An 18,678-nucleotide genomic window follows, 5' to 3' on the forward strand; every position below is an offset into this window, starting at 1 on the left:
GATTCCCGAGTGGGTGGGTTTGTGTACGTTTTAGGCCCCTGTGGGTCTCTCCAACAAACTCTGTGAGGCTGGGAGTTTCTCCTGCTGCTGCCTCAACCCCCACAGGTGTTTTCAGTCAGTGGTTTGAGGCTTTATTTCCCTGCACTGCAACTCTGGGTTCCACGGTCTGTCACCCGGTCCACCAGCTGCTGCCTCGCCAGCCAGATGCAGCGTTTCCCACCCCACTCCACAACCTGCCACCTTGCTGGGTCTGCCAGCCTCCACCTTGCCGCAAGTCCTCTCCCGGGCTGCCCATCTCCGCCCCTCCTACTGGTCTGGATGAATGTTTCTTCTTTATCTTCTTGGTTGTTGGACTTCCATACAGTTCAATTTTCTGTCAGTTCTGGTTGTTTTTTGTTTTTAAATTGTTGCTGTCCTTCTTTTGGTTGTGCGAGGAGGCACAGTGTGTACCTATGCCTCCATCTTGGCCGGAAGTCTAACCTATGTTTTAATAAAACTAACCATGGTTTGTGGTGCTGTGTTCCATGTCAGTAATCCTTATGTAACTGAAGTCACAAATACAGTCTATGTTTTCTTCTGGAAGTAGTAGTTTTAACTCTTACATTTTGGTCTATGATCCATTTTGAGTTAAATTTGTATATGGTGCAAAGTAAAGTTAAATATTGAATTCGTTTATTGCCTTTGCTGAAAATCAATTGACCATGTATGTATGGGTCTATTTTTGGACTTTATTCTGTTCTATTTATCTATGTGTTTATTCTTTCAATATTAATTACACTGCCTTAATCTTGAAATGGAGTAATGTTAGTCCTCCAACTCTGCTCTTACTTTTCAAAATTACTGGCTATTCCACCCTTCTGAATGAATTTTAGAATTGCTGGCACTTTACACAAAAAGCCTGTTTAGGTTCTGAAAATACATGGACTCCATAGATCAACTGATTTGGGGGGCACTGAATATTTTATTACTGAATGGTTCAATCCATGAACATTGAATAGCTATTCTTTCTTTTTTTTGGTCTTCTAAAATTTCTCTCAGTAATATTATGTAGTTTGCAGTAAAAAAGTCTTGCACATATTTTGTCAAATATATCCATAAATTTTTCATATTTTTGCTTCTACTGGAAATAGTATTATATTTGTTATAGTGCCTATTTCAAATCGCTTGTTGCTAATACACAGAAATAGAATTGCTTTTTATTTATTAACCTTCTAACTAGCAATGGTGTTTAACTTAGTTTTTTAAGTTTTTTGTAGAATCTTGAGAATTTTCTACATAAAAATACATGTTGTACAAATAAAATTTTACTTTTCATTTTAATATGTATAATTTTTCTTTATTTTACCAAGTTGCACTAAAACTTCTAAAACAATGCTCAATGAAAGTGGTGAGAAAAGACTGACTTTTCCTAACCTTAAAGAAAAAGACACAAACACAATCTGAACTGTAGGTTTTCTGTAGATTCTCTACCAGAGTGAGGGAGTTTTCCTTCAACTTCTAGGTAGCAGAGAGATATTATCAATATTTAAAAAAATAAATACTGAATGTTATCAAATGCCTTTTCCGTATCTACTGAGGTGATGTTATGGATTTTCTTTTTCAGTGTGTTAATATGGTAAATTACACTAATTGATTTTTGAACTTTAATTTGCAATCCTGGTATAATCCTCCTTAGTCACAAGTTTTACGTGATGCTAGATATGATTTGCTAAAATTTTATTGTATTATTCTCTATATCTTCTGCAACTTAAAAACTAGATTATTAGAAAGGAAACTAAGAAAATAATCCCATTTACGACTGCATCCAAAAAAAAAATACCTATGAATAAATTTAACCAAGGATGTAAAAGACCTGTATTTGGAAAATTAAAAGATACTGAAGAGACTGAAAAAAATACAAGTAAGTGAAAGCATATACCGTGTTCACGGATAGGAAGAAATAACATTGTTAAAATGTCCATACTAAACAAAGCAATCTATTGATTCAATGAAATTCCTATCAAGATACCAATGGCATAATTCACCGAACTAGAATATTCTAAAAATTTATATGGAACCACAAAAGGCCCCAAATAGCCACATCAATCTTGAGAAAGAAGAACAAAGTTGGAGGAATAATGGTACCTAATATCAAACTATACTACAAGGCCATAGTAATCAAAACAGCATGGTACTGGCATAAAAACAGATATATAGATCAATGGAACAGAAGAGAGAGCTTGGAAATAAACCCACAGCTTTATGGTCAATTAATATTTGACAAAGGAGATATACAATGGGGTAAAGACAATCTTGTCAGTAAATGATTTTGGGAAAACTGGACAGATACATGCAAAAAAATGAAACTAGACAACTTTCTTACACTATATACAAAAATAAACTCATAAAACTTCTAGAAAACAAAGGCAGTAAAATCTTGGACATTTCGTTTAGCAATATATTTCCTGATATATCTCCTCAATCAAGGGAAACACAAGAAAAAATAAAAATGGGGCTACATCAAACTAAACAGTTTTGCACAGCAAAAAAAACCCCAACTATCAACAAAATGAAGACAACCTACTGAATGGGAGAACATATTCGCCAATGATACATCTGATAAGGAGTTAATAACCAAAATTTATAAAGAACTCATACAACTAAACACCAAGAAACAAATACTCCAATTAAAAACCAATAAAAAATAAAGATGGAGACAAAAACCAAATGGGCAGAGGACCTGAATAGACACTTCTCCAAAGAGGACATATAGATGGCCACTAGACATATGTAAACATGCTCAATGTCACTAAGAGTCTGAGGAATGCGAATTAAAACCACAAAGAGATATCATCCCACACCTGTCAGAATGTCTATCATTAATTAATAAATCTACAAACAAGTGTTGATGAGGATGTGGAGTAAAGGGAACCCTTGTGCACTACTGGTGGGAATGTAGCTTGGTGTAGCCACTGTGTAAAACAGTATGAAGGGCACCAAAAAATTAAAAATGAAACTGCCTTAGGACCCAGAGATTCCACTTCTGGGTATATACCCAAAGAAACCCAAACACTAAATTCAAAAGAATATATGCACCCTTGTGTTCACTGCAGCATTATTTACAACAGCGTTATTTACAACAGACATCAATAGGTGATTGAATAAAGATGAGGTACATATATATAATGGAATACTACTCAGCCATAAAAAAGAATGAAATGTGCCCTGAGCCAAACTGAGAATGGCTCAGTTTATTGGAGCATTGTGCCATAAACTAAAAGGTAGTGGGTTCAATTCCTGGTCAAGGCACATGCCTAATTGTAGGTTCAGTTCTCAGTCAAGAGACAACGGACTAATGTTTCTCTCTCACATCGATGATTTTTCTCCCTCTTTCTCTCCCACCCTTCTCCTCTTTCTAAAATCAATAACCATGTCCTAAAGTGAGGACAAAAAATAATAATAAAATTAAAAAATGAAATCTCAGCATTTACAACAACATGCATGGACCTAGAGGGTATTATGCTAAGTGAAATAAGTCTGTCAGAAAAAAACAAGTGAGATATGATTTCACTTGTATGGGGATGCAATCTAAAGAGCAAAATAAATGAACAAACAAAATTGAAACAGACTTGTAGAGAATAGACTAATGGTTACCAGAGGGTAGAGAGTATAAGGGACTGTGTGAAAAAGGTGAAGGGGTTAAGAAGTATAAATTTGTAGTTACAAAACAGTCACAGGGATTTTAAGTACAGCATATGGAATAGTCAATAACACTGTAATAACTATGTATAGTGCCAGACGAGTACTGGATATATCAGCGGGAACACTTTATTAAGTATATGATTAACCACTATGCTGTACACCTGAAACTAATAACAAAATAATATTGAATGTAAACCATTAATTGAAAAATAAAATTTAAAAATAGTTTAAAGAACAAAAAATAGAAGCTGGACTAAAATACACATATTTGTCAGTTAAAATAATTTACTTTAGCTTTATGTTTTCATTTTACTTTACTTATTTATACTGATGTTTCTGTTTATAAAATGTAGTATATAATGGCATACTTAATATTATGAAAAAATGTTGCATAGCAAAAGGAGTAACAGATTAAGAAAACATATGGTCCAATTCTTGCTAACCCAACTCTACAAAAATACACACTCCCCTTTGTATTAATGTGCATTTATCCTTTGCCTCCCTTCAAATAAGAAATAGTCATGTTTCTCCATCTTTTTTGCTCTTTTGCTACATTATTAAGTAGGGAGGGAAGCAAATGTAAACAAGAATAAAATTCTCCTGCAATTTCAGTAAGATGTGAGAAATTAAGTAAACTTTTATTACTTAAAAAGTTCCTATTCAGAATCTGGCAACATATTCCAAAATAAAATTAAGGCTGCATAAATATTTTTATTTAAAAAAAATAGAAAACTAAAACAACATAAAATTGGTAAGTAAAATTCTAAGGCAAGATTTCCAAATGTAGAAATGATAAATTACAAAAAAGTAAAAACCTTTAACTATTATAAAAAAATAAAACCTTTCTAATAAAATATATGTAACCAAACTCGAAAGATAACACTAAAAACAACCCAACCTAAATGTATCTAATATCAAAATCCAAACAATGTTTTTAGAAAAGAATATTTGTAAAACTTAAATACAAGCCACCTTTCATGAAGGAAATTCTCATATCTCAAGGGGGGCTTTTCATATGTAATCTATTCTTACCTGCAGGTATTAAAATATAATAGCTCATTCATTTATAGAAGAAAAAGAGAATGTAACTTTATTGAATTTTAATGTACATGCATGTATACGCTTATTTTAATATACTTATTTTAGCCATTTACTTTCCATTCCCTTTTCTGCAAAATATTTTATAGATTATCCTATTAGGCACCCAAACTAACTAATAAAGTTTCTTTCCCTTTTCACTCATTTTATGTACAAACTATTGATGAAATAACCAAAGAATAGACAGAAGGGGCAGGGGGAGGGAAGGCTTAAATTATCTAAGTCAAGAGTTCATTATATATAGTCTGTCATTAACCTCCACAAAAATTACTTACATCTGCTTAAAAAGTTGTCAATATTTTTGTTTTTTCTTAAGGCAGGAAAATCCAAATCATATACCAAAGCATCCAATCCATCCTAAACAAACAAACAAACAAAATGTTAGATTTTTGAGTCACTCTATGAACACTTTCCTTTTTTATGAATAAAGAATCAAATACACCTTTTAATTTTTAATTGGCCCTTTCTCATACATCTTGCATTCAGTTAACACCTTCTATAAGGTTACATGAGTACTGGGAGAAGAGAAAATTTGTTTTTATTTCACATACAGATTTTTCATATTTCAACTTTCCCAGACTGTGGAGCAGCAACACAACCACCAATTGGCTACAAATGACTTCAACTCATGCCCTTTTCCCCTAATCAAGGCATAAAATTTTACTTTTCACTCCCCCTTACTACTGCATTTATCTTTATTTCACAGACATGCATAAAAAACAAATGGCTTATCTTTGTGATTATACATATTTTACAAGGTAGATGCAAAATAGTAGTTCCTGAACTGTAAAGTTTAGTGTAAAATAAATTCTGCAGTTTGATATATTTTTATAAAGTATATTTAATTATAAAATACAATTTCATAAAAGTTTCATAAGGGTTTTCATAAAAGTTTTCTTTCCTTGAATCACTTTCTAGGGAAGCCATTAGGAAAGGACAAACACTGGCTTTTAATTTTACTTCTGAACAAGTGCAGGGCAATGTGAACGTGTAACCATCAGTGTCGAAGTGGGAGTCCATCTATTTGGGTTACATACAGCCATGTAAGCAGGAGCAGGAGAAAAATTCAGATAATCCAAGTAATTTTCACTTTATTTATCTGGGAAAATCTAGTTTTGCCGAAGAATAAAAACAGAAGTAGCAAAAGGAAACATACCTTCTGCAGACCCTGTATAGTCATGTTCATAAAAGGAGAAATTAAAGCCAGAGGATATACAGTTTATATTTTATGTTAAGCCATGGGTGTGAATCACCCAGTTGTTTTAGAATACTTAAAATATTCCCCAAGGAAACCAAAAAGCAGATTCAAGGCTTTAAAATATATCATTGCATGAAATGGAATTGACCATGGAGAAGACCACTAGCAAAACCAATGTTGTTGACTGTTTGAAGAGAGAGATCAACAACCCACCCTAGACTGGCTTTTTAAAATTCAGAGGTCTGTGCAAATTTGAAGAAAAAGCTCCTCCACTAAAACAAGTTCTTCTATCCTTGAGATACATTTCTTAGAGTCTTTTTTTTTTTATTTTTATTGTTATTCAATTACAGTTGTATGTCTTTTCTCCCCTTCCCTCCCTCCCACCCCAGCTGAACCCACCTCCCTCCCCCACCCCCACCATCCCCCCCGATTTTGTCCATGTGTCCTTCATAATAGTTCCTGCAATCCCCTCTTCCCACTGTCCCCACCCCACTCCCCCCTGGCCACTGCTAGACTGTTCCCAACCTCAATGTCTCTGGTTGTATTTTGTTTGCTTTTTTCTTCTATTGATTATGTTTCTTAGAGTCTTACAAGCCATTTGAATATTTTTACAGAAAAGAGATGAGAACCTTTATATGAGAACTTGATTTTTAAAAAATAAACTGATGTCTGGTCTGTTCTAAATTGAGAAACCAAGCCAATAAATATCTGAATTCGCTGTTTTCTAGGAAAAGGTAAATTAAATACGAATATATTTTTAAATTTTTGACTAGATTTTAAGTTCTTTAAGGCAGAAATCACAGTTAACATCTCATTTTCTTCCATAGCACCCTGAAAAATGACCTGTACAAGTAGACATAAAATGTACAATAAACCAATGGTTTTTTAGGTTAAACAGTAAAGCCAATATAATATTCAAGAAATAATATTTTTCTTAAACACTAAGTTTCATGCATCATGTCATTCCAAAAAATTATACAGGCAACAGAAGAGTGAAAATACAGTAGTACCCCCTTATTCATGGTTACAGTTACCCAGGGTCAACCTCAGCCCAAATACATTAAATAAAAAATTCCAAAAATAAACAATTCATCAGTTTTAAATTGTGTGCCATTCTGAGTAGCATGATGAAATCTCGCACTATCCCAACTCCACCCTGCCTGGGATGTGAATCATCCCTTTGTCCAGGATATCCACTCTGCACTCATATATGCTGCCCACCCCTTAGTCATTTGTAACAATCTTGGTTATCAAATCCTGTCACATTATCACAATGCTGGTGTTCAAGTACTCTCATTTTACTTAATAATGAGTAATGCCCCCAAAGTGCAAGAGTAGTGATGTTGACAATTCAGATATGCCAAAGAGAAGCCATAAGGTGTAGGCATGTATGTAGAGGAAAAAATAGTGTATACAGGGTTCGGTACTATCCACAGTTTCATGCATCCACTGGGGGTCTTGGAATGTATTCCTTGTGGATAAGGGGGACTACTATACTATTAGCTACATAAGAACAATTTTAGGCCAAATTCTGTAACCTTACTGTTGTCTGAGAAATGCAAGTAGGTACAATGAGATAACCTCAATACATTATTATACTTTATAACAACTATTATTTTAAAGAGCTTCTAGTAAACATCTACTACTTCTAAAGACACATTCCAGTTTTCAAAGGTTCAACACATCTAAATTTATATTATCTTAAATTATTTTCTAATATCAAATAAAAATTACCAAATGTTGGACAGAAAAGAACCTCAAAATTTACCTTGTTTAATTCCCCCATTTTATACCCAAGGCAAATAACAATCAGAAATATTAACTGACTTGCCCAGTGCCACACAGCTAGCTAGTAAGCTGTGTAAGAATCAAAATACTCAGTCTAGTAGTTATAGATATAACATGACCATGATAAAAAATGTAATTTAAAAAATCCTCAATCTTAAAAATGAAATTACGAATAGAAAATAAACATGTATATTTAGACCCAAGATGTATTATTCAAAAATTATTAGAAAATCACCAGTCATTCTTCTAATTATAATTAGAAAGTATACTAGCTAAGACTCAAAATCCCATGTTTTCTCTAGTATACCACTACCCCTTCTACACAACCTTCCCTAAACTACCTATTAAAACTGACAATTCTCCTTGTAATTGAATTATTTTTTACTTCAATCCTTACAGCTAGATTTCAAATGTCTTCAGTAAGCTAAACCCCAGAACTGAGCACTACATTTTAATCAAAGTATAGTGGACACTGTTAGCTCTCCTACTCCAACTATTATTTCTACCTTCCTAATTTAACCCTCATTTTGTTTGGGCTACCCACTTTCCTTCAAGAGACTATGAGCCTCCAAGGAGGAAAAGACTGTCCCTAACTCCAGGAGGCTGGTTCTGATTAATCCAAGGCAAAAAAGGAGGCTCATTACGTTTGCCAGTGTTCATCCTAAATACAGGAACAAGGTAACAATCAGGTACACGAGACACAAGGGAAAACCTACAGAAAGATTCCTGGGAAAAGTTTCTTCTCTCTTGAAAAGATACATTTAAGACATAGTCATGAGAAACTGTCATGTCTGTGTGTGACACCTTAAACAATAGCAGCTATCTTGCAGCCACAAGGGAAGTTAGCAGGAGGACAAAGCTAAACACAATGAGGACAACAGAGGCAAAGAATGGAAGGAACCTGAGTCCTTGATGTTTGTTGAAGCACTGAATTAACCTACACTGTCTGCGGCCACTTTACCCAAGCTTTCTTAATACATTTTCCTTATGGATAAGCTCAGTTTGCGTTGAATTGCCTACTTCTTATGACTAAAAGTATCCAATCTGAAATACATAGTAAGAACTCAATAAATGCCACTGAACTGAACAGCATTAACCAATACTATGGGACCTGCTGCAGTGAAAGGGCAAGAGAATTGCCCATTCAATAGTGAGGCCAGGGGCAAGATGGGACTGACAAAAAGCATCACTTTGGTAAATGTTGTTTGCATACAGGACAGCACCATAGAGAAGAATGATTTTTCAGTCATGCTTAATAGTAAAATGAATTCCATGGATTCAAGTAATTCAAACATAAAAAATAAAGCAAAAGCATTTTAAAGAAAACTACGGGTATTTGTATGTTTCTATTGGAAGAACAAGCCCCAGTCTTTCTGAGCCTCAGTTTTCTCTTTTGTAAAAAGAAAGTTAACTACCTACAATTCAAAATAGATTTGAGAGAATTAAATAAGTGAAATATGTGAAGTATTTGGTCCTTAATAGTCCCACTTCCTTTCCTTTATTTCTTCAGCTAACAGTTGCTCTAAGTTTAGTCTCATATTGATAGAAATGACATAAAGAGAAAGTACTTTTTAGTGATATGGCATAAAAACTTAAATCTTAGATCATGATGTTAAGCCCTTCCCCACTATAGTAATTCCATCTATGATTTTGTTCTTTTTTAACATGGAACATCTGACTTTTACTTAACCAAGGAATTTGACCATGCTTTTGTTAATAGAAACTAGCTGCCTCACTAATGGCCACTAGGTGTTTGGGCTTACAGTAGTATGAGATGGTATATGGCTTTTCACTATCATCCACAGGCAAAAATTATATGCCTTTTATCAGAGAAATAGAACAGACAAGAAGATATTCTTCTAGCATAATCTAAAACATAAAACAACAGTAGCTAAGGGGGGTCAAAACACTGGGGCAGGGAACAGGAACTCAGGCTTCCCCTTTAATGCAGTGAAGAAGCTACACAACACAAGGAATGTCTGCATCCATCCATACATGGGGGCAAGAAATCCTGACTTTTATTCAACACTCTAAAGTTCTATGAAATAATTAAAAATAAGACTTCCCAGCTCCCTAAAGTCCATATTCTAGTACCAGAATTCAGGACCTTAACGGAAATTAATATTTGTCCAAGAGCAAAAACAATTCACAGGGAATGACAACCAAAGCATGCAGTCCTACTACTACTCCACTTAATTTTATGGTTTAGACATGAAAGCAAGCTACCCTCTACTTTCAAAACCTGTTCATTATCTAGCTTAATCATCAATTTAAGATTTGTAGGAGAGAGGATATATAATAGAGGAGCCAATCAATGTCAAAGAACTATAGTAATTAAATTCTTTGCTACTCATAGTTTACCAATGATAAAAGATGAGTTATAGCAGTATATTGTGAAAGAAGCTAGTCATACTGGAGAAGTACTTTCACATAAATACACAAAGGCAGGTACAATTAATTACAAGTTTAACATTTTACAAGAATCTCTAAAGAAGTGAACATTTACATTTCATATTTCTTAAGAAGTGCTGGTGTTAGGAGAGAGAAAAGCTCCAGTTATATTTATCTCACAACAGAGCTTAATCAAAAGGCAAAGCAGGAGCAATTCAACTGAATACTGCTGCAAACTTTAGTTCTCTGAATAGCCTGAATTACAAAATTAAGAGTCCTGTGGAAAATATGATTTAGGGTTAGATCCATCAGTAATAGTAATAATAGATTTGTTATAAAGTACAAGAATATAGCGGCACTAAGAAAGAAAGGTATACTGTGTATTAAAAAATAATTTTTAAGTAAAATTTCAAAATGGTTACTATTTTAAACGTGGACATGTTTTTTAGAAACTACCAAAAAATCTACTGCAATTACAGCAGTAAAACCAAGGCTTCCAAAACACCAAACTACTTCTCAAATAGGCTGACCCTTGGTACTAAAAGACTTCTGTCAAACTTGATGACAGAGAATGTACCATTAAAAAAAATATTTTTGGCACATATAAATCTCTTTGCTGGGTAAAGAGATCAAGGAATTTCTCAATATTAAGTGCTAATATGAAAATGAAAACAATTTCCTCAGAGAACTTGAACTTCTGATGTTAAACACAGTTAAAATCTATTTAACCAGTGTGACATTACTACATACATGCCAATACTTCCTAAGACTCATTTTCTCTACATGCATGTATCTCTACAATGGCACTTCCCAATCAGTCTTCAACTAAGTTATACAGTCTATATACTTAGTGTGTGCTCATTATATTAAGTCTATATTTAGTTGGAGACTGATTTGGAAGTGCCATTGTATGTTTTATTAAATATTTAGAATACTTAATTTTTTTGCACTATAATTGTCCTAAAGAACACTGGCATGTATGCAGTAATGTCAAATAGGCCACACTCACCCTTCCCCACTGCCTTTGCACCTGCTCTTTTCTCCAGCTGGAATGTGAACACTACTTATATTCAGACTGCCTCAATGTCACTTACTGTATGCTGCCTTCCCCAAACACACTGAGAAAATATTAACAATGACCTCCTATGTATTTTCTATTATAGGAATTATAACATTTAATTGTAATACTGTACTTATTTATGCCTGCTTCCCCTTTGTAGGAAAACATGTAGTGTTGTAGTAGTAATACTAATAGTAATAATAATAAATAATAATAATAGTAATAAATACTTCCTGTCTTTGGGAGTTCTTTGGTTATTAGGTAAAAAAAAGTAAATACAGGATCCTCCATGTAATAAGTAGGTACTCACGAAAAAAAAGAGGACTATTTAATCAACTAGGGTTTCGTAAAGGAGATGAAATTTGAACTAATCCTTAACGAAGAGATTTTAGAAAGAATAAGATGGAGGTGGGGCAAGTCAATTTACAGTCAAGAAATTCACTTCAAATGTTGTTACAAAGGGTCACTGGTTTAATTCCCAGTCAAGGCACAGGTCTGAATTGTCGGCCAGGTCCCCAGTTGGGGGAGTGCAATAGGCAACCACACATCTAATGTTTCTCTGCCTCTCTTTCCCCCTCCCTTCTCCTCTCTCTAAAAATAAATAGAATCTTTTTTTAAAAAATCCGTTACATGTTAATATAAACATTTTTATGAGAATGACTTTTAATTTGTAAGAATGGCATTATTTTACACTTTCACAAATCTCCATTGTCTCACCTAATAGAAGATAGCTGGACTCTCAAAGCTACTTCTGCATTCAATCTGTTGGAATACAGTGTCCTGGTTGAGGTAAGAAAATCTGACTTCACATAGATACTTTGATTGAAAAAGGAAGAGTGTATTAATAGCATTTTTCAATAATTGTAGAAATTGTTTACTACTACATCAAACTTGACAAGAGTGTTTCTTAAAGGTCAGTTGCAATATGGAACCTGAAACTGTATCAATGAACTTTTTGCACTCACTTTGCAACATTAAAATTTATTGATCTATCTTGCACTTTGAATGCATTTTTCTCATGGATGGTTTTATAACATCATGCATTGGTCAGTTAGAAAATATGGCTCACTGAATTATGAACTCTTCCAAATGCTGACACATTTCACATACAATATTAGAAGCTCACATTTAATGTCACTATCAACCTCTTGAGAAAGTCTTCAGACATTGGGGAGCTAGCTGTCAAGTTCGGATAGCATGTACAAGTTTTCCAAAATTCTAATTCTTACCTGAAAGTTCTAGTTTTATCACTTGTCACAAATATTATCAGTTATTTACAATAGTTATACTTCAAAATACAGTCAGCACAAGTCCTTTCCAAGTGATGTGTATATACACATAAGAAATTACATAATGACATATCCTTCATATTCAAAGGCCATATTACTGACAGTAACAAATGTTCAGTTCTGTCAAGGAACCATTAATCCCTGTATCAAATAAGTATTTTCTTTTCCCTTTTTAAAAAGGCTATTTGGGGCATAATTCACATTAAGTAAAATTCATCCCTTTTAGGTTTACAGTTCTATTAATTTTGACAAACATACAGTTGTGTAACAACTACCACCACCAACCACCACAATCAAGATACAGAAAAGTTCTGTCACCCTAAATGTTTCCTCAAACCTCTTTGTAATCAATTCCCTATTCCATTACCAGCCCCTGATAAACATTCAGTTCTAAGTAATACATTTGCCAAAAACAGGGATATTAATTTTTTTTAATATTTCCCAAAGTCATCCCATATCTTACTTCATACCAATTCAGTAAAATACTATTTCCTACTGTTAAATTACGTACATGCTGTCATTAACCATCACCACTGTAATTGTTAATTTTATTCTACTTCAGATCTCCATGCTTCATAGCTTACTTAGATTGCCTACCACCATTCACTTTCCTGGTATGTCAGGTCCAACAAAGATATGTTTTAGCAGGCAGCTATTTGAACCTTGCAATCAATATACCTACAGGTTCGGCCAAAGAACTGGCTCCCACTTTTCATTCAGTTAAGTTCCAGACCACTGCTCCAACCCAGTCAATGAACACTAAGATCTTTTCCCTATTATTTTCTATCTCATCTACCTACACTCCATTCTTTACCAATCCTCGTATTTTTCAGTCAATTTAAATATTTTTCAGTTAATGCATTCCGTGTAAAGCACTTTCCTAAGTGCTATGGAATAAACACCTCTCTGTGGCAACTTTGGTGCTCTATTGTCCTATAGATCAAGGATCAGAAAGCCTGTCACCTATTGGCTATATGTTGTTGGGCAATTCATTTACCTTTTCTATGGTTTAATTTCATTTACAAAGTGAGATGAATACTTGCCTCACCCAGCCCACAGTATTGTTGTAAAGATTAAACAAAATAATGAATGTGCAAAGCCTCATAAAAATGGGTATTATTGATTTTTGGCACCTCATCTAAAATTCAGAGATAGCAAGGGAGGGAAAATATCTTTATACAGACTGCTTATAGTTTTAAGATGTTATCTCCCAAGAATACATATAGTTTAGACTTAAATAAACTACCAATTTTACCATCTCTTTCTCTTTTTTTAATCCTTGCCGGAGAACATGTTCATTGATATTTAGAGAGAGAGGAAGGTTGGGGGCAGGGGGAAAGACAGACAGACAGACATCAATGTGAGAGAGAAACATTGATCAGTTGCCTTTCATGTGCCCCAACTGGGGAACAAACCTGCAACCTAGGTATGTGCCCTGAGCAGGAATCAAACCTGCGACCTTTTGGTGTACAGAACGACACTCCAATCAACTGAGCCACCCAGCCAGGGCAATTTTACCATATCTCTTAACATTATATCAGTCATTCTTGGCTTTTGTCACAAAAACAAAAGACATTTTCTAATAATTCAACACCCATATATTTATTGAAAACTTTAAATATTACAGGCACTGCTCCAGGAACTAATGCTATATCAGTGAACTAGATGATCAGATACCTGCTCTTATGGAGCTTATGTGAGGTCTGTACAGAAGGTATGCAGCCATATAATATGAGAAACAGAAATATTTATTGAAGAAGATAAAGAAACGTTGTACACAGGACAACGATGCCTCAGTCCCCTTCAAAGCAGGCACCTTGGGACCTCTCAAGTTCTCCCAATTGCCACCAGCTGCCCTGTCGCATTTTCTTGAGTCTCACTGATAGTCTGAAATCTCTTCCCCTTCAATGGTGATTTTAGCTTTGGGAAAAGCCAGAAGTCACAGGGCACCAAATCTGGGCTATAGGGGGGCTGAGTGACCTGGGTGATTTGATGTTTCCCCAAAAAACTGCATGAGACATGACACATGAGTGGTCATGTTGACATGATGAGGCTGCCAATCACCAGCTGCCCATAGCTGTGTCCTTCTGAATCATCTGAACAATTTCCACAGAGGAATGTTCAAGCTTAATGCAAAATATGATGCAGATTTGTTGCTTTACTCACTCAGTCATTTTGAATGCAACAACCATACATCACAAATGCTCACTCAAGAGTATCTACTGCCCCCACTGACTAGTACAGTGAAGTCGTCATTGTGTACACATGAGCATTCCAGTCCACTCTCCTTGGCTGCCAGGTTACATGTATGTCACACAAACCATTCTTGTTACATTAGCAATGGCTGGACTTTTTCCAGACAGACCTCATTATCTTGAGCATCAATAGCTCAAATTAAAACAGCTGAGAAGCCCAAGAGCTATTTAAATAATCAAGAAGTGTTTCCATTTAGGAAAAAATATATATTAAACCTCATAGAAACACTGAATTTCCATTTATCTTATGTTTGCCAAAAAAATCTTTTTTAATATAGTAAACTATTCTTTTATAGCCTGTTCACATTTAACCAATTTTGTCGTAAGTTCCTAAGAAAACAGGTTCTTTCCTTTTGACAGGCAAAGATACAAGGTACTGAGGAGTTACAATGATGACTGAGGGTACACTTTTTTGGACTTCTTTATCAAATCTGACACCCCCACAATCAGATTAACCAAACAAAATAAAACAAAGTATATATCCTATATACTTTGGGGGACAAAGTATTGTCTTTCTATAAAGTACTCAGGGAAAATAAATGTTCTTTATTGTTTAAGCTCATTTGGGTCAGGTGTTCAGCCCTTTACAATCAAGATTCATAATTAATACAAGTAAAAAGGAGTAGAAATCTCTAAAAGCCCTTGACCTTCAATTCATTAAATTCAGTGGCTACTCTGCAACTACTATTAGAAGAAAGGAAGAGGCAGGGACTGAGCCTGAATGCTACAACTGCAGAACAAGCCCATTGTTTTTATTTATATTATGATTACAATTAATTTAATTATAATAAATACAGTAAAAATATCTGAGAAAAGCTATATGATGTTGCTAACTTCTTCCTCCTTTCTACTTAAAAAGATGGTAGAAGCTATGTATGGGGGACCGGGTTTAGTCAGGTAATGCCAAAAGGCCAGTTAGCAACCTGGAATGTGAGGATAAGCCCCTAGAGGCAAAAAAAAAAAAAAGAAGAAGAAGAAGGAAAGAAAAAAAGCTTTGAGCCAGGCCAGATGAGCACTGGGCATGAGAAAGTAAAAAAGAACCAAGGGACAGCCATTTACCATTAGCTTACACTACTGCTTCTGTGAGGTTTCACAGACACACTTCACCTCCTTGTGCAACCACAAGAAGGATCAAAACTAACCTCAAAACAAAAAACACCCTGAACTGCCAGAAAAATCAAACTGTATGAAACTCTTGACAACCAAGGATTTAAAGAGGCCATATTCATGCAGACAGATATAAGGGGCAGAGAGGGTATGGTGCCGGAGAGGTGGCAGCAGAGGTGCCCAAAGGATTGGGTGGTCCCACATTCAAGCATGGTGGATAAAAACTGGGACTGATACCTTCGGAGCAAACAATCCCAGTCCTAGGCCAGATCACGCAGCCCAGGGTTCCAGCACCAGGAAAATAAAGCCTCATAACTTTTGTCTGTAAAAACCAGTGGGGGTTGGGGTGGCGGAAGGGACTGCTGGTCTCTCAAGGAGAGTCCATTTAAAGGGCCCACACAGTCCTAGAATGCACGCAAACCCAACCACTATGAACCTCTACAAGGAGAACAGCTAGGAAGGGCACCAAACTAAGCAAACAACTAGAACAGAACAAAATCATGATAGGAGATCATTTGGAGGGTTATCAGCTGGGAAGGGGAAGGGGGAGAATAAAAAAAAGGTTAAGGGGACTTCTGGCAGAGATGGAGGCGTAGGTAGACACACTGTGCCTCCTCGCACAACCAAAAGAAGGACAACGACAATTTAAAAACAAAAAACAACCAGAACTGACAGAAAATCAAAATGTATGGAAGTCTGACAACCAAGGAGTTAAAGAAGAAACATTCATCCAGACCAGTAGGAGGGGCGGAGACAGGCAGCCAGGTGGAGATGACTCGCAGCAAGGCAGTGGCTGGCTGGCTGGCCTGGATGGCAAGGCAGCGCGGCGGGAGGACCCAGTGAGGCCGAGTCTGGTGGAGAAGGCAGTCCTACAGTCACGTGCAGATAAACCAGGAGGAACAAACAACTGGGGAATGAGACAGACCACACGACACAGGGTTTCAGCAGGGGGAAATAAAGCCTCAAACCTCTGAAAACACCTGTGGGGGTTGAGGCAGGAGAGGGAGAAACTCCCAGCCTCACAGGAGATTTTATTGGAGAGACCCACAGGGTCCTAGAATACACACAAACCCACCCACCCTGGAATCAGCACCAGAAGGGCCCAATATGATTGTGGGTAGCTGGGGAAGTGACTGAATACCGCAGAGTGCAGAGCAAGAGGCACTGTTCCCTCTTGGACCCCTCCCCCACATACAGCCTCACAATGGCAGTGATGTGGGTTGCTCCGCCCCTTACTACTGAAGAGGTGCACGGGGACAAAAGAAATGGCCCAAATGAAAGAATGGGTCAAAGCTCCAGAAAAAAATACAACTAAGCAATGAAGAGGTAGCCAACCTATCAGATGCACAGTTCAAAACACTGGTAATCAGGATGTTCACAGAAATGGGTGAGTATGGTTGCAAATTAGACGAAAAAATGAAGGCTATGCTAAGTGAAACACAGGAAAATGTACAGGGAGCCAACAGTGATGCGAAGGAAACTGGGACTCAAATCAACAGTGTGGACCAGAAGGAAGAAACAAAAATTCAACCAGAACGGAATGAAGAAACAAGAATTCGGAAAAATGAGGAGAGGCTTAGGAACCTCCAGGACATCTTGAAACGTTCCAACATCCGAATTATGGGGGTACCAGAAGTAGAAGAGGAAGAACAAAAAATTGAAAACTTTTTTGAACAAATAATGAAGGAGAACTTCCCTAATCTGGCAAAGGAAATAGATTTCCAGGAAGTCCAGGAAGCTCAGAGAGTCCCAAAGAAGTAGGACCCAAGGAGGAGCACACCAAGGCACATCATAATTACATTACCCAAGATTAAAAATAAGGAGAGAATCTTAGAAGCAGAAAGAGAAAAGGACACTGTTACCTACAAAGGAGCTCCCCTAAGACTGTCAGCTGATGTCTCAAAAGAAACCTTATAAGCAAGAAGGGGCTGGCAAGAAGTATTCCAAGTCATGAAAGACAAGGACCTACATCCAAGATTGCTCTATCCAGCAAAACTATCATTTATTAGAATGGAAGAGCAGATAAAGTGCTTCTCAGATAAGGTCAAGTTAAAGGGGGTTCATCATCACCAAGCCCTTATTATATGAAATGTTAAAGGGATTTATCTAAGAAAAAGAAGATAAAAAATATGAACAGTAAAATGACAACAAAGTCATAGTTACTAACAACCACATCTAAAACAAAAACAAATTAAGCAAAGAACTAGAACAGGAACAGAATCACAGAAATGGAGATCACATGGAGGGTTATCAATAGGGGAGGTGGGAGGGGGAGAGAGGGGGAAAAGGTACAGAAAATAAGTAGCATAATTGGTAGGTAGAAAATAGACAGGGGGAAATTAAGAATAGTATAGGAAATGTAGAAGCCAAAGGACTTATATATATGACCCATGGAGGGGGTGTGCAGGGAAGAGGGGAATAAAGGGGGGGAATGGGACAACTGTAATAGCATAATTGATAAAATATATTTTAAAAAAAGGTTAAGGGATTAAGAGGCATAAGTGGTAGGTACAAAATAGGGGGATGTTAAGAATAGTACAGGAAATGGGGAAGCCAAAGAACTTATATGCATGACCCATGGACATGAACTGGGGGTGGAGGGCACACTGCTGGAGGGAAGGGGTATGCTGGGAGAAGAGGGGACAAAGAGGAAAAACTGGGACAACTGGGATAGCATAATCAATTAAATATACTTAAAATTCCCATTCCACTCTTCTCACAAATTTCTAAGTATTTTATTATTTCTAACTACAGTGGAACCTTCATCAAGTCTACACCACAACAGTAAAGCAAGAAAATGAGTTACTACTA

At 36.0% G+C, this 18,678-nt stretch overlaps 1 protein-coding gene across 2 annotated transcripts in view; it reads right to left on the minus strand.

Annotated features, from left to right (window-relative positions):
• ROCK1 (Rho associated coiled-coil containing protein kinase 1) overlaps positions 1–18,678 on the minus strand; it is a 151,698-nt gene that overhangs the window by 122,545 nt on the left and 10,475 nt on the right. For both annotated transcript variants that reach the window (XM_024580571.4, XM_024580572.4), the window contains exon 2: positions 5,055–5,136. In XM_024580571.4, coding sequence (XP_024436339.2) covers positions 5,055–5,136 — 82 coding nt within the window. The remainder of the gene's footprint in view (positions 1–5,054; positions 5,137–18,678) is intronic.

This window comes from Desmodus rotundus, chromosome 10 (assembly GCF_022682495.2).
Source record: "Desmodus rotundus isolate HL8 chromosome 10, HLdesRot8A.1, whole genome shotgun sequence".
In the NCBI taxonomy this organism is placed as follows: Eukaryota; Metazoa; Chordata; class Mammalia; order Chiroptera; family Phyllostomidae; genus Desmodus; species Desmodus rotundus.